This window comes from Copadichromis virginalis, linkage group LG3, assembly GCF_057382275.1.
Source record: "Copadichromis virginalis isolate Kocher_CV1m ecotype Utaka linkage group LG3, C_Virginalis_male_GT1.1, whole genome shotgun sequence".
Classification (NCBI taxonomy): Eukaryota; Metazoa; Chordata; class Actinopteri; order Cichliformes; family Cichlidae; genus Copadichromis; species Copadichromis virginalis.
The window spans coordinates 5636944-5654247 of NC_140620.1; the positions used below are offsets into that span (position 1 = coordinate 5636944).

At 41.9% G+C, this 17304-nt stretch overlaps 2 protein-coding genes across 2 annotated transcripts in view; both read right to left on the reverse strand.

Annotated features, from left to right (window-relative positions):
* The window catches only part of LOC146712423 (ribonuclease inhibitor-like), a 121125-nt gene that overhangs the window by 50634 nt on the left and 53187 nt on the right, over positions 1-17304 (reverse strand). The window lies entirely within an intron of this gene.
* LOC146712425 (protein NLRC3-like) lies at positions 1629-17248 on the reverse strand. The gene is made up of 8 exons (XM_085452589.1): positions 17201-17248; positions 15929-16008; positions 11146-11222; positions 9193-11029; positions 6276-6452; positions 4362-4535; positions 2912-3085; positions 1629-2236 (listed from the first exon to the last, which is right to left on the reverse strand). Exons 1-8 carry the CDS (start codon positions 17246-17248, stop codon positions 2227-2229), a joined length of 2577 nt encoding a protein of 858 aa, XP_085308715.1. The 3' UTR covers positions 1629-2226.

Here is a 17304-nt window from a genome sequence, read left to right on the forward strand (position 1 = left end):
CTGATAGCAGCCAACAACAGTCTGATTTCCAAACAGATCAATAGTTAAGGCCAAGATTTCAAATGGCTGAGGTGCAGATTGAGAGAACAAGACTTGAGCAGGAAGACAGAGCTTCACATAAACTTCCAGACCTCCGCCTTTTCTGGGACAGTCTGAGAGCTAAATGTTAAATCCATCAGTTGCTACGTTTTTATCCAGTAAAGATGTGGAAAGTCTCAGAAACAACAATGATACCAGCACCGCTTGAACAGGCCCAGATTCCAATCATATCCATGTTAGGAAGCACACGACGTGATGCACGTGTAACCCAGACAGTTTTTAACATCTGCTGGTGTTTCACATTCAGCCAGAGGCCCAGGGTTAGGTTGGATACCAGACAATAATAAAAGCATCGTTATTAGACTCTAGAGCTCGTTTATAGCTGACACCACATGTAGAGTTTAAGTTCACACAGAGACGATGACATTTTTCTACAACCAGCAAACAATAAACAAGAAATGTAACAAGAGTTTCAGAAGAAGCTGTTTTACAGAGAAATGATTCCCTGAAGACAAAATTATTATTATCATCTTTATTTCTCCAGGTGAAAATTTAATTGAGATTAAAAATGTTGTTTTCAAGAGAGACCTGGCATCATGGCAGCAAGAGTCAGAAATACATCATAATTCAAACAAATACAAAATAGGAAAAACATCCTACATAAACTTCATAAAGTTTCATTAACAGACTTTGAACAATGGACTTCAAACTTCCCCCCAAAACAACAGAAACACATTTGAAGACAATGAATGACATTTATCCCTCTAAAGAAGGACTTAGACTACGATTTAATATGAATAAGAACAAGTTCATAAATGGATGCAACCAAGGATTTCATCAATCCCTGATTTAGACAACAGAACATTTGGTTTGATTTCACAAGATAAGAATGACGACTGAGTTGGAAGATTGTTTTATGTTTAGTCAAATCTTTCATACATAAAGTCGGATTACAAAATCATGCCCTAAGTTTGTTGTTTTATTCAAGGAATTGAAATTATAGAGAAAATCTGTGAAATGACTTAAAGAAAACAAACCACAAAAACTCTATGATGCTCTAAACCCCCTGGTTTAGGTCGGCAAAACTTTACTAGACCCGCCCCTGCACAGTTACAAGCTGTCAGCTACTTAGAAAAGGATCCTGGTGTTATTTGTCTCTCAGAAACAGTTCATAACTTCCCATCAACTCATTCATGTCACCTAAAAGGTAAACCTGTTTCTCAAACACCTCCTCAGCTCTGATGATTCATTTGTGGCTTTAATGTAGTGTTACATCCTGTTTGTTTGCTTCCATCTGTATACATGTCCAGATTCACTGTTGTTTCTATTCTTACATTGCTGTGTGATCACTGTTCCCTCTGCTGACTGATGTGACCTTTTGTATCTCACACTGATACTTGTCATATTTGTATCTGCGCCTAAAAGATAAAAAGTTTTCCACGCTAAAACACAGCTCCACCTCCTGCAGTTCTCCCTCTGAACCACTAGATGTCTCTGTTATCTAAATGAAGACGTGCAGCACAGCAACCACAGCAGCGCTCAGATCACACGTGTCCTGTTATTATGTATAAAAGCATGAAACAGGTGAGACAGGTGGGATCAATATTAATGTTGTGGAAATATATGAAAAAGCAACAGAAGAGTGAAAACATTTCGTGTTTCTAGAAAGATCTTTCAGCTCACAGCTGCTCACAGACTGTATTTACAAGTGACATACTGCAACTCTACAGTACATCTACAGTATATATCAAATATATTCTGTATTCAAATCTATTGAGTGATGTTTGAAAGTCTTTCCAGGTGAGTTTGATCCAGGAGGGTCTGAAGCCAGAGTCAGACAGAGACTGTGCAGAGACTGTAGAAGGACAGAGCAGCAGCAGAGCAGTCCAGATACACTGATGATCCTCTGTCAGATCCAGAGGGACACACAGGGATGATGCTGGACTCTACATTGTGTCTGACAGTGGAGCTGTTCTCAGAGCAGTTCACTCTGCAGCACTGACAGTCATCTGCACTTCTTCTCATTCCTCTGTCAGTCACTGCTGGATGAAGCTCTCCTCTCCACCTCCCAGTAACATGGCCCAGTCAGAGCGTCTCTACACACAAGCTGCTGCTGCTTCAACCTCTCTGGATCATCAGGACACAGCTCCTCCTCTCTCAGCACACACACCGTCCTGTTTACCATCATCAGCTCCACCTGCAGAGAGAAGAAGGAAGAGCAGAGGAGATAAACGAGTGTTTCCAGAGACTCTTCATCAGCTGTCAGTCAGTGATGCAGCACATCCAGTATAAAGAGCAGCAGGGACTTCAGTGCTGGGACTGTACTAGGACTCATTGTTGCTTCACTTTTTCTAATCTTTGGATTTTTATTGAAGTTGATGAAAATGTTTTTCCCTCCTAGTTTGAGTTTGGACTTTCATTCATTAGAAGAACCTTGGTGTGTCCACTCTGAGCTCTGTAGGAACCCCAACAACAAGCCCAACAATCCAGATGGACGGTTCCAGCTGTTAACTGGAGGAATTCCATCCAAACATCTGCTCTCACTAAATTCTTCCTCACCTACAGACTGTGTTCTTCACTGCTTTAAACTTGGAAATGAATGCAGTCATTGGTCTGCGTGCTGTTTTGTTCAGAGAGCTGATTGGCTGTTGACAGCGTTTGATCAGAGCGTGTCAGCTGTTACTATGGTGACCATAAAGGTCAGAAACAGGAAGTGTTTGTGTCCAATCCTGAAGCCTGTCACCATTCTCCTCTCACAGCTTCACTGAGAAGCTGCAGCTTTACAGGAAACACTGGATCTTTGTTTCATACTGACTGTGTTTAGTACAATACTGCTGACAGCACCACCCACTCACTCCATCACTCTACTGACCTCAGAGTCTCCAGTCTGTAGTCTGGACTCTGCTGAAGATCAGACAGCTGCTTCACATCTGGATCCTTCAGGTTGTTTCCGTACAGCTCCAGCTGTCTCAGATGGGAGGGGTTGGACTTCAGTGCTGCTGCCAGATAATCACAGCTGATCTTTGACAAACCACAGTCCATCAATCTGTATAAAGAATGAAAGATGTAAGTTTATTAGACAAAGTGTGAGCTTGAAATCATTCAGTGTTTCATCATCTGTTCAGAGCTGAAGAAGGTTCAGAATGTAGAAGTTTAGAAAATGGAAACTCCAAACAGCTGAAGCCAACAGGAAGCAGCTTCAAACAGGAAACTGCAGAGTTTCAGACTATATGTCCTGATGCAGCCAGTTGGATTTTGGAGATTTGAATCTCTGTTCTGTGACTAAGTCCTTGAATCATTTCTTCCAGTTGGTCCAACAAGACAGACTAAGTGTTGGACATGTGTTGTGGCTCCATTAGGGGAGCTTCTAAATGTGATGTGATGGCCCCTCTGGGTCAGGTGTAAGCCATAGGTGTCAAACTCTGGCCAGCGGGACAAATTTTGCCCGCAGCCTAATCACATTTGGCCCGCGAAGCCATAAAAAATAACTATAAAAAAAGAAATGCAGAAAACAGGAGCTTTCTGGACAGGTGGGAGAATATGATGAAAATTTGATAAATGATAAAATTTAATTCAGAAGGCTGCAAATACATTTTTAATTTAAGAAATGAATTCCACTGATGTGTTATTTAATGTGTGTAATATTAAGTTATATATATTGTTTAGTATTAAGCTTTGCTTGTTCCATATTCAGTTTTTCAGCAAAACTTGTTTGAGTCCATAAGAAAAGATTCCTTGTTATATTTGGAGGAAGATTTTTTTTCAATGAATATTAATGTTAGCCCGCGACTTTGATCCAGTTTTGAATTTTGGCCCACTGTGTATTTGAGTTTGACACCCCTGATGTAAGCTTTCTAATGCAGCTTTGATCTTCACAGTCTGCTTCATGAAACTCATTCTAACCCTGAATGTCAGAGTGTTCCTCCTTCTCTTTCCCATCATTCATGCTGGCAGTGGAGGAGATTTGGATGTTGGACTGTGTTTTGGATGATGTGTGTATGTTTGTGTTGGACTGCTGTCTGTAAAGCAAACGCACATTTTGCTTTGGATTTCAGTGTCAGACAGACTTTAAGGTGGAATGAAGAGTTGGAGAGTTTCACAGTGAATTATCCAGTGGAGGATTTTTCTTCTTCTTTGAAGGTTTGAAATGTGAACATTGTTCTGCTGCAGTCAATGGACTAAACCAGAGAAGAAGAAAACAGACTTTACCATGAAGATCCTCAGTGTGGATCAGTATAATATCAGCCTGATGTCTGCAGTTTAGTGTCAGCACAACTTTCACATCATATTCATCTCAGCACAACTAAAACATGCTGACTGACCCCAGAGTTTCAAGTCCACATCCTGGACTCTCCAGGAAACCACACAGATGTTTCACTCCTGAATCCTGCAGCTTGTTGTTGTACAGGTCCAGCTGTCTCAGATGGGAGGGGTTGGACTTCAGTGCTGCTGCCAGATAATCACAGCTGATCTCTGACAAACCACAGACACTCAATCTGTATAAAGAATGAAAGATGTAAGTTTATTAGACAAAGTGTGAGCTTGAAATCATTCAGTGTTTCATCATCTGTTCAGAGCTGAAGAAGCTTCAGAATGTAGAAGTTGAGAAAATGGAAACTCCAAACAGCTGAAGCCAACAGGAAGCAGCTTCAAACAAACACAACAAGAGAAAAAACTCTGAATGTTTCACATTAAAGTCGTACATTTCTCATAAAAACAGGACAAAGACTTGAAAAAGTCGTGTTTTTCCTTCCAGGAACCACAAGGCTTCACTTTTAAAGGTGAAGTGTGAAAGAAATGGACATATTTGAAGTCCAAGACCTTTTTCCAGTCACATGATTAAAGCAGACAAACTACAAGCTCATTTTCATTCCAACAAGTCATCTTCTGACCTGGACTAACAACACTGGTCTCTATGTGCAGCTGGCTGTGAGACCAGTGCTCAGGGAGCGTCTACAAAGTGCAACACTGAAAGAACATCACACACTCATTTGCTTCCATCATCCAACCTGAAGAGGAAACAGAGACGCCTCCCCTTCAAAGTAAAAGCTGCTCCTTTTGGACACAGTATCAAAGAAAGTCTACAGTATAACATAGAAAAGACAGAACAAAGTTTTGGTTGTTTTGAAATTGTGCAGAAATGAAACTACACTAAGCTCAATTATGTGACAGACATTTCATCCCATGTCAGTTTGGCCTCATCCTGGGCCGGATTATCCAGCACACACTCTGACCACAGGCCCAGGGGCCACGCACAGCTGGGCTCCATCCAAAAGACAGGAAACAAACCAACACAATAATAAAAAGCACCATGTGATCTTCTTACATCTTCAAGACAAACATAGTAAAAACATGAGCATATTTGTTTCCTGATAAAATGATGTGACAGGTAGAACAGAGTAAAGTGGTGGTGTTACAGCCTTTCTCCCCTCTGCTGCCGAGGCTGTTAGTCTCTCCCAAACTCAGCTACAGGACTTCCAAATGAATGAAAGCAGCAGAAGTGGCTTTACAAATGAAAGAGGAAGAGGAGAAGAAGAGGAGAGGGAGGCCACCCTGACCATCACTCCAGCTGAAAACATCACACTTCCATTAAAGTTGGTGAGAAAATGTTGAGCAGGATGAGCTGCTGGCTAATCTGGAGGCTGTAGCAGCAGCTCACAGTCACAGTGGGTTTCCACTCATGAAAAAGCTCTGGCTGCTTCATTTCTCATCTCATATCAGAGACTTTAAAGCTTCACTGAAGCTGTACTGTGATGCTTCCATATTCCAGTGAGGCCTCCATAATGATTTCAGCTGTTCTGTACACACACTGTGTGCCCTGTATGGCTCAAAGTCTCTGCAGCCTGTTTTTATCTGCTATCATCAGATCTTCATCATCCTCATTCACATCCCTCACACACTCTACAGCCTCATCAGCACTGACTTCATCTTCACTGACTGATGGAGCACAACATGAACCTGTGGAGGCTGAAACACTGTCCTGTCAAACATCTCCCCGTCACCACTCCACTTCTGTCAGCCTTTAAATGAACCCTGCTCAAGTCTGTCACTTCTGTTTGGAGCCAAAAGGAAAAACTGTTGTTCAGTCGTTTGGAAAGACAACATTTCTGAAAGCACTCAAACTTCTTCACATTTGTCTTCAGACACATCCTGAACATTTAGGAACTAAAGAAAGTTTCAAACATCAAAGACATGAAATATAGAAAAACAACAACAGCCGCAGTCAGTGAACTCACCTCAGAGTCTCCAGTCGACAGTTTGGACTCTCCAGTCCAGCACACAGAAGCTTCACTGCTGAATCCTGGAGGTCATTATTTCTACTCATGTCCAGCTCTGTCAGATGGGAGGGGCTGGACTTCAGAGCTGAGGCCACAACTTCACAGTGAGACTCTGAGAGTCCACACCAAGTCAGTCTGTGATGATAGAAAATATAAAATGTGTTATTATAAAAGCAGAAAATCTGCATTATAAACACAGACTGAATGTATATGAAGACAAAACAGAGTGAGGTCATAATCTGCTGAATCTGCTCTTCACATCTGTGCTTCAGCTCCTCTTACTGTGTTTGACATGACACAACGATTGAGTCTCTCTCAGACCTGCAGACTTTTAATGAGAATCTTTGTTTGGCTTTAATCTGCAGATGAAGGAGGAAGATGGTGTCACATTTAGGCTTCCATAATGTCCACAGTCTGTCACTGAGATCTGATCCAGAGTCAGAGTGAAGACACACATTTGGACTGTTTCCTGTTTTGACTCCAGAACATTTTGAATGAGTTCAGCTCAGTGAAGAGTTCCAGCTGGAAAGATGATCTCTGTTTGCTACCTGCTGTCAGGTACGACTGTTCACGTCCACACGCAGGAAAAACCTGCTGACTGTTACCAAACGGAGCAGAAATCTCATCACTGGACAATAATGATGAATGAACTCAGAGCTGCTGATATCAGATCTGATTTCAGGGGAACTAAACACAGAAATGATTGGCTCATTTGAGCTTTCTGAGCCATTATCTGCTGCTGTGTCGCTAGTTGGCAGAAAATGATTTGTATTCCTGTTCAGGGCTTCAGTGTTTATGAGTCCAGATCCAGGTGACAGCAAGTCAAAATGATGTTACCTGTCTGTGTCCAGCAGCAGCCTGTATTCACTTTGAATATTGTTATAACCTGACATGGATCAGTTTGTCTTTGATTGGTTTGTAAATGAGCAGAGTGAAGCTGACCCCCCACCCACTTGAAACGTAAAGGCAAATAGGCGGAGCGGTTAGTGCTACGTTTGTGCAGATTTGTGCAGGTAAAATTAGCGTTTGTGCTGCTACGGTTTTAAAGATATTAATGAAAATGTAAAGGTCAACCAGCCCCCCCACATTACCCAAATCCAACAAAAGTGGTATCAAACGTTTGTGCTGGTTTGTGCTGCAAAACTTTTTGTTTGTGCTGCTATCATTTTAAAGATATTTAAGAAAATTTCTAGAGGTCCCCAGAGGTCAACCAGCCCCCCCACATTAATTAAATCAAACAAAACTGGTGTCAATCAACTGTGCTACGTTTGTGCTGGTTTGTGCTGCTAAAATTTTCGTTTGTGCTGCTTCTGTTTTAAAGATATTAATGAAAATGTAAAGGTCAAAAGGTCAACCAGCCCCCCCACATTACCCAAATCCAACAAAAGTGGTATCAAACGTTTGTGCTGGTTTGTGCTGCAAAAATGTTTGTTTGTGCTGCTAACATTTTAAAATGTTTAATAAAATAACGTCTTGATGCGTGCTTAATCATCCAGGTAAGTAAATCCCAAAAGGTTGATTCTGTTCATCTGGACATTTTCAGTTGGAGAAACGTTTCGTCACTCATCCAGGTGACTTCTTCAGTCTCAGCTGACTGTAGGTTTCCCCAACCATATAAACAGTACATTTGCATAGTGAAGGAAACTAGCGCCACTGAATGAACAATGTGCCGGGGGGTTAATTCCATGATTGTTAGTATGCAAATTCTTATGACCATTGATCAATGACAACTAATCAAAGCCTATTGATCAATGGCCATGAGTACCATTCACAGAAAGTGGGGAATGGCTACAATCACAGCATTGTAGGATGGCGAAAGATCAACCTTTTGGGATTTACTTACCTGGATGATTAAGCACGCATCAAGACGTTATTTTATTAAACATTTTAAAATGTTAGCAGCACAAACGAAAATCTTTGCAGCACAAACCAGCACAAACGTAGCACAAACGTTTGATACCACTTTTGTTGGATTTGGGTAATGTGGGGGGGCTGGTTGACCTTTACATTTTCATTAATATCTTTAAAACCGTAGCAGCACAAACGCTAATTTTACCTGCACAAATCTGCACAAACGTAGCACTAACCGCTCCGCCTATTTGCCTTTACGTTTCAAGTGGGTGGGGGGTCAGCTTCACTCTGCTTTGTAAATGTCACTGTTTCCATTGGACCTGAGTGACGTACAAAGACAGAGAGGGAGAGAAAGGAGAGAGAGGATGGAGACAGCAAAGAGAGAGCAAACACAAACAGGTGAGAGTGGACAGGTGACCAAGGTCAGCAACCAATCAGAGAGCTTCTGTTTGACCCACAGTCACTGATGATGACTGCACATAACCAAGCAGTGTGTTACTCTGATATCAAATATGGATCCTGCTCTTATAATAATGATCATCAGATGATATTATTGTGTTATTTTGTAGCTGAATACGATGTTTGTGTGATTATCAGTGAAAGAAGCAGTGAGGAGGATGGAGAGAGAGAGAGAGGACAGAGGGTGAAGTTAGAAACACTAAAAGGATTTTTCATGGATTTCATGGATGATTTGAGTGATTTCCAGCAGGACACTTAAACATGTCAGTGGACGTCCTAAAGAACATATTCACTGATATGAAACGTGTCATTGAACAGGATCAATATCAGTGGAAACATGGTGGAAACAGCTGTGACTGCATGGATGTGACACACTTCAAATCTGTTCTCCACTCTTGGATTTGGGATCCATGGAGCTGCTGCTGAGTCTGTACAATAAAGGAATGGTGTGGAAGGTTGCAGCGTACGGACACAAACACTTTGTGGTTACAATCTGATTTTATTTTCAACATTAAACTACTAACCTACACTGATCAATGATGTTAATGATCACATCTGGACTCACCCAGCCTTTCTGCAGTTCCTCACAGCTGGAATCAGTCTCTGTCGTCCCCGCTCTGATGTGTTGTACTTCTGCAGGTCCAACTCATCCAGAACCTCCTCTGACATCTGCAGCATGAAGGCCAGAGCTGAGCACTGGATCTCAGAGAGAAACTCTGATCTGTTCTCTGACTTCAGGAACTCTTGGATCTCCTGATGTACTGAGAGGTCGTTCATCTCCATCAGACAGTGGAAGATGTTGATGCTTCTGTCAGGAGAGATTTTATCACTGTTCATCCACTTCAGGTTGTTGATGACTCTCTGGATGGTTTCTGGACTGATCTCTGTCTGACCCAGCAGACCTACTAAGAGTCTCTGGTTGGACTCCAGACAGAGGCCATGAAGGAAGCGAACAAACAGGTCCAGGTGGCCGTTTTTACTCTGGAGGGATTTATACATGCCTTTAGTCAAAAAGACATCCATTGATGGGAAGCTATAAGACTTGAACATGTTCCTAAAAAAATATCTGTTTTTGTTTTCTTCTCGGAAATTCCCTAGAAAACCTTCTACCACCTCTGTCTTCCTGTTGGTGTGACAGTGGAACATGTAGACTGCAGCCAGAAACTCCTGAATGCTCAGATGAACAAAGCAGTAGACTGGTTTCTGGAAGATCACACACTCTCTTTTGAAGATCTCTGTACAAACTCCTGAGTACACCGAGGCCTCTGTCACATCCAGACCACACTGCTCCAGGTCTTCTTGGTAGAACATGATGTTTCCTTTCTCCAGATGTTCAAACGCCAGCCTCCCCAGCTTCAGAAGAACTTCCCTGTCAGCCTCCATCAGCTCATGTGGACTCGTCTCATGTCCCTCATGGTACTTGTTCTTCTTCCTCTTTGTCTGAACCAGCAGGAAGTGTGAGTACATGTCAGTCAGGGTCTTGGGCAGCTCTCCTCTCTGCTCTGTAGTCAACATGTGCTCCAGAACTGTAGCAGTGATCCAGCAGAAGACTGGGATACTACACATGATGTGGAGGCTCCTGGATGTCTTCATGTGGGAGATGATTCTGCTGGACAGCTCTTCATCACTGAATCTCCTCCTGAAGTACTCCTCCTTCTGGGCGTCAGTGAAGCCTCGTACTTCTGTTAGCCTGTCAACACATGTAGGAGGGATCTGATTGGCTGCTGCGGGTCGGGAAGTTATCCAGACGAGAGCCGAGGGAAGCAGATTCCCCTGGATGAGGTTTGTCAGCAGCTGGCTGACTGATGACTTCTGTGTGACATCAGACAGCAGCTTCCTGTTGGTGAAATCCAATGAAAGTCTGCTTTCATCCAGGCCGTCAAAGATGAACAAAAGCTGAGAGACAGCCAGCTTCTCTGCTGTGACCTTCTGTAATGTTGGATGGAAAACATGGAGCAGCTCCAGAAGACTGTACTGCTCATCTCTGATCAGGTTCAGCTCCCTGAATGAAAGCAGAACCACCACACTGACATGTTGGTTCTCCAAGCCCTCTGCCCAGTCCAGAGTGAACTTCTGCACTGAGAAGGTTTTTCCAACACCAGCCACGCCGTGGGTCAGAACCACTCTGATGGGTCTCTGTTGGTCAGGTAAGGCTTTAAAGATGTCCTGGCACCTGATTGGAGCGTCATGGAGGGCGTCCATCTTGGAAGCTGTCTCCAGCTGCCTCACCTCATGTTGGGTATGAACCTCTTCACTCTGTCCCTCTGTGATGTAGAGCTCAGTGTAGATCCTGTTGAGGGGGGTTCTACTTCCTGTTTCATCACTTCCTTCAGTCACACGTTCACATCTCCTCCTCAGACTGATCTTATGTTCATCTAAAACCTCCTGCAGACCAACATCTGCTGAAAGAAAGAAAAACAATGAGACTAAAGAGAAAGAAAACTCTTCAATGTCTGAACAACACAAGAAGTCCAGTTTTCAGAAATGAGTCCATCAGCAGACAGATGTTCAGTCTTACTTTGTACACAGCTGCTCTGACTGACTGTCTGCAGTCCAGCTCTGCTTCTGGATCTTTCTCCACACTGTGCAGAAGCTCTGATGGTGACACAGAAAAGTCAAAGTGGAGATACTTCTGTCCACCTTTGATTAGACTCATTATAAAAAGGAAAACAAAGTTTGAACACAGTCATGTTTCCTGTTCACTGACTTACATTTATTCCATGGACACTCACTCTAACCTGAACCACAGCTACAACCCAACATTGTTGAGGCCTCATCTCCTCCTTTCCTGACTGTAGAGGTTAAATATGCAACAACCAACAAATAAAAGAATTTGGTTCATTTCAAAGAAATTCACACGGTGACCAAGTAAAGTAACCGTAGTAAAGGAGACAACATCCCGTTGATGGTGGGATTATTTGAAAGATTTGCTTTAGTCACGTCACCAAATGCAGTTGAACCACCCGTGGATCCATGTTTGACCATTCTACCACTCTGAGCTCTGCTTTTGAATCATTTTATTATTATCATCATTCATTTATTCATTCTTTGGAGGGGGGCTATTTCCTAATGCCGCCCTAATAAGCTGATGTTCAAGGGGAAATATAACAGAAACTCTTTCAGTGTTATTCATTAATAAATTAACAGATAAACTGTGAAGAAGAAAAAACTGAGATTTAAAGGAGAGAGTGAGAAACTTGATCATCCATCCTCATAATACATGTTCATCAGTATCTGCTGTGACCATACTGCAGTAATAACTACAAGTCTACATTTCTGTGACTGTTGATCAATCACAGCAGGAATCTGAGCTCATCTCTGCACACAGAGCAGCTTCAGCTCTGGGATAAACTGCTCGCTTCACGTCCTTCTCAGCTCACAGACACTCATCCTGATACTTTCCTTTAACATTTGATGGTATAATTCATCTGAGTTTACACTTTATCTGCATGAATACAGAAAAACAGACCCAAACACCATAAACCATCAGTTTCACCATGTAGAATATATTGTTGTTTCCTTGCTTTTAATTCAGAGAAAAACTCTGATTTTGATTTTCTCTGTTCTCTTTGCCACAGCCCATCCCAGCAGCAGCTGAAGCAGCTGACTGTCACAACACTGAATAACACTTTAGGAGGAACGTCTTGATGCATTCTCAATCATCCAGGAAAGTAAATCTCCAAAAGTGGATTCTGTTCATCTGGACGTACATAAATGTGTCCCAGCTGGACTTTTGTCAAAGCTGGAAAGGTTCCTAAAGAAAGCTCCAGCCGATCCAGGAGAGAAGGACAACCGCTGCCCTGTAGTGATCCCGTACGTGTCAGGAGCATCGGAACAGTTGAGATGCATTTTCTCTAAACACCGGGTCTCTGTGGCTTTTAAACCCCAAAACACGCTGCACCAAAAACTGGTCCACCCCAAGGATCGGGTCCCCCGACACAAACAGAGTTACATAGTGTATGCTGTTAAGTGCAGGACGATTGGCAGGATTTATACATCGGGGAAACCAAACAACCTCTGGCTACAACACAGAAGAGCCACCTCGTCAGGCCAGGACTCTGCAGTCTATTTACACCTACAGGCCAGTGGACACTCTTTCAATGATGAGGATGTAACATCCTGGACAGGAGGAACGCTGGTTTGAGGGCGGAGTCAAAGAGGCCATTTAGGTGAAAAGGGAAAGACCATCTCTGAATCGAGGAGGGGCCTAAGGGTACATCTGTCACCATCTTACATGCTGTGATTGCAGCCGTTCCCCAAATCTCTTTGAATGGTACTCATGACCATTGCTCAGTGGGTTTTGGTCAATGGTCATGAGAATTTGCATAATTAAGATTAAGGAACTGACCTCACAGCCCATTGTTCCTTCAGTGGGCTGGTTTCAGTCATTATGCAAATGTCCTGTTTATAAGATTGAATCCTGCAGTCAGCTGAGACTGAAGGAGTCACCTGGTGATGACGAAATGTTTCTCCCACAAAACGCTACGTCCAGATGAACTGAATCAACTTTTGGAGAAAGAAGTTGAATCAGTATTTCAGCTTTAAGAGGGTATTTTAACACAAACATCAGTCCTTCTACTTAAGTATGTTTGACACTTTGTTTACACCTAAATTAACTTTACTGTTAACCAGTTTTCATGTTTCTGTAATCCACCAGTGTGCTCATGCTTTTTTAAGTGAAAACATATTTTAATGATCAAATATAATTATGTTTGTTATTTGTGGATTTTAAATGTCCTTGACAGAGACAGATGATGATCATTATCCTGCACTGTGGTCTCAGGTTTGGTCGAGCTAGCACAAAGAATGGCTATGTTGAACTTCCTCCTGGGATCTACACTAAGAAGTGAGTCCAACATTAGCAGGGTCTCTTTCCTTTATCTGGATTCACTTTAGCATTCACAGTCACGTGAAGCTTGTTATTAACTCGATAAGTCAACCCAGGGTTTCAGCTGAGCGCTCACATGAAACACATGGTGTTGACAGCATCTGATCAATCATATTCATGGAGACGTGTATCAGCAACAGAGCAGCTGAGTTTGCAGAAGGAAGTCAAACTAAACCACAGGAACAATATGAGGAGATTACACACATAATAAAATACTAGCAGTAACACAGCTGCTGCAGACAAATCAGTCGTGTGATCGTGTGTGAGAGGAGAAGGACTGTAAAGGAGTTTGGTGTTAAAAGCTCTGTATGAATGTGGGAGACTTTGAAGGGCTTTAAAAAGGCCAATATAAAATAAAAGGCAGCAAAATTGCTGAGTGTGAAAGTCACCAGACTTATCAGACCTCTGTGATTAAGACCTGTAAGAACACCTATTTGTACTTGTTGGCATTATATCAAACACACACGTATATTAAGCCTTTGTTTGAACTCTGGTTGAATTTGTTACTTTCAGACTGTGAAACATCACAGAGGCTGCAGCTGCAGATCTTTTATTCACCTGGAAATTTACTTTAAATGTTAGATGGAAAATGTGTTGCTCAGTTTAACCAAAGTAAGAACAAGAATCCATAAACCTTCATAAAGACAAACATCTCCCAGAACATTGAGCTGCTGAAGTGTCACTGAAGGGAAAAACTATTTGTCCTCCTCCATCCAGCAACACCTGAAAGACCTGAGTGGAAGCTCCTCCCTACACTGTGTTTGAAGCAAAGCACAAAGGAGACACCTGCTGGAGCAGCTGGAGTCCTACAGACACTCAGCCTCTTCACTACACAAACACCGGCTACTAGAGGAGGGCGATATGGCCAAAAATATCACGATATAGATTTGAAAATATGCGATAACGATATAACTGATGATATAATTGACACTAGACATTTTATTATTTTTATTATTGTTATTATTATTATTATTAGTGCAAAAAAAACATCAAAGTATTTTCACTTAAACAAGCAGCTGTTTTTTGCATTAAAGTTATATAAAAAATTAACAGTGCAAATGCAAATTCTTTGCTGACAGTTTAACCAAAAGGCAATCCCAGTGGAAACTGGCCGACATATCCTCAGCATAACCATGTATAATATCCACAAAACTTAAAAAAAGGTTATACACACACAATACGGTAACATTATGTTGAACCACAGTACGTATCACTCCACGAGGCTCCTGCCTGTGATAGCCGTAATGCTCCAACAATAGATCAAATGGTGCGGGTTCGTAGCTTAGCAAAGTCGTACTAAAATATTTGACAGATTTTCAAATGCTGTGTACATAAAATCATTTCAAGGTCAGTAAACATAACCAGAATTCAAACATAAGCCACACGGGATTATAAGGGGCTCTGTCGATTTTTAGAAAAATCAAAGGATTGATTTTAAGTGCGCCGTATTTTCCAAAAAACACGGTAATAACGACGGCCCGCTAGCATGCGCTACCAAAAATAGTGCTTTGTTGTGCATCTGACGGACGAAAGCTAAACCAGTTCCACACCAGTGAAGTTGCAGCATTTTTACAAACCAGTTCTGGTTCATCCGTTTCATTTAACAATCAGCTTTCGTCCGTCTCATTCTCTGTTGCCACCATGTGCGTATGTAAAGAAAGGCACTGCGCATGCGTGTTTTACCCATATTCTATCGCAATATTTCATTTTCTTGTCGTTGCCCAACATTATACCGGTATTATTGATGATATGGCCCAGCCCTACCTCCTACAACATCCACTCTTTCCACTCTGACTGCTGTGTTTGTGGAAACACTCCAACACACACCGCTTCACAAACCAACATAGAAATGTGTGTGAAAAAGAGCTGAGCTGATATTAAACATGAGGATTTATTCAAAAATACAGGAACAACATCTAGACACACATTACCTCTCAGCAGCAGAAGAACATCCTTTAAAGTTTACAACAATTTCCTTCGACTCGTTGCTCTTTAAGGAAACACAGCTGGGTTCAGGTCCAGGAGATTCTGGCCTCTTATTGATCCTAAAAGAAAAACAATAAATGTAACAGCTTCATGAGACAGGAAGGAAAAACTGGAAATATTAAATTAAAGACATGATGAACAATCTCATAAAAATAATGTACTTACTCTTTGTCACATAACAGTCTTTTCTTAAAGTTTTCAATAATATCCTTTGAGTCGTTGCTCTTTAAGGAAACACAGCTGGGTTCAGGTCCAGGCTCTGGATTAGTTTCAGGGTTATGTCCAGCTGAGCCTGGTACGCCCCACAGCTCTGGGCTTTAAAACAACACACACAGAGGTATGAGTGTGAACAATGATGGAGCAGTGATGTGAGTGCTGAGCTGTGACATGGAGAAGAGTCATGGACAGTTAGAGATGGTCATCTCACCTCTGAGCTTTGGTCTGGCTCTCATGTTCCCCACACAGAGTGCTTTTAGAGGGAGGGACTCCCTCCTCTCTGTCCTCACACTAATCCATGCTGCTGAAAACATCCAGATGAACAGAATCAACTTTTTGGGGATTTACTGGATGATTGAGCATCAAGACACTTTTTAATATTTTACTAATTTCTGAAGCTTTTTACCAACTTTGATCAAATTGGTCTGCTGTCATTTTATTGTTGACAAAAAGAGATTTTGAGTTTGAGTGTTGACGTTTCCATGTGGGACTGTTGCTGCAACACCAGGATGTTACTACAGAATACACTTTATATTGTGAGCACTTGGATGTTAGTCCAGTGGTCCTAAACCTGCACCTGGATTCATTCTGACCAGATTTTAACCCAACAGTGTTTCATACTTAATACATCAGACACAAACTCTGCAGCTGTCATTGTGTGCAGTGTGTGTGCAGTGTGTGTGCAGTGTGTGTGCAGCGGGTCACTTTGTCCTATGAGTGTTATACTACAATAAACAGAGCCTGACCGCGGGCATAAAGAGGGCAAAAACCCACTTATGCTCTAAAGATGAAGTTCTGTTTCTCTTCAAATGAGCCTCAGAGCATGTGGAGGGTCATTGAACGCATCACAGATGACCTCAAGAACAACAGGCTGAAGAACATAAAAACAAACGCAGAGTTTCTGTCTGACGGTTTGAACATGAAACAGGAATTATTGAGCAAAAACGGCCAGTTTACTAATTTATGATCAATCATCAACGCATTCACCTACAATACACGAATGAACATCAGCAGTTAAACTGAAAATAACCTGCATACAAATACGACAGCAGACTATAGCGAACGAGCAGAGAAATGCATTTTATAGATGAAGTGTTGGCAGCGACTCTTAGGACAGCCTGTCTCACTGTCAGCAGTTAAACAACATCCACACACTGGAAGCCCGTTTCCGTCACTAAAAAAAAGAAGGATCCAGAACTCGAAATTTCGACTTATTTTATCGTAATTTCGACTTATTAACTTGGAATTTTGAAAAAACTAACTCAAAATTAAGAGTTAGTGCTGTCAATCAGTCATTTACGTGAATGACGTAATTTCCTTGTTACCCGGAAGCTGAAGCCCTCAGCTACAAATGCTACAGCTAAGACACCAGAATTACAGCCAGTCATAAATGCACAAGTCGCTGATTATTGTCTGTGTGGCTTCAGAAATGATGAAATCCTTCTGTTATTAGCTGAATCACATGGCGTTAATATCAGCTAACGTACTCTCGAAAGCGCCGGTTTGTTGCGATGCGGGTTTGAGTGCGCATTGTAGCTGGATTACTGATTGGCAGAACTAACTCGACATTTCGAGCTACTTTTCTCA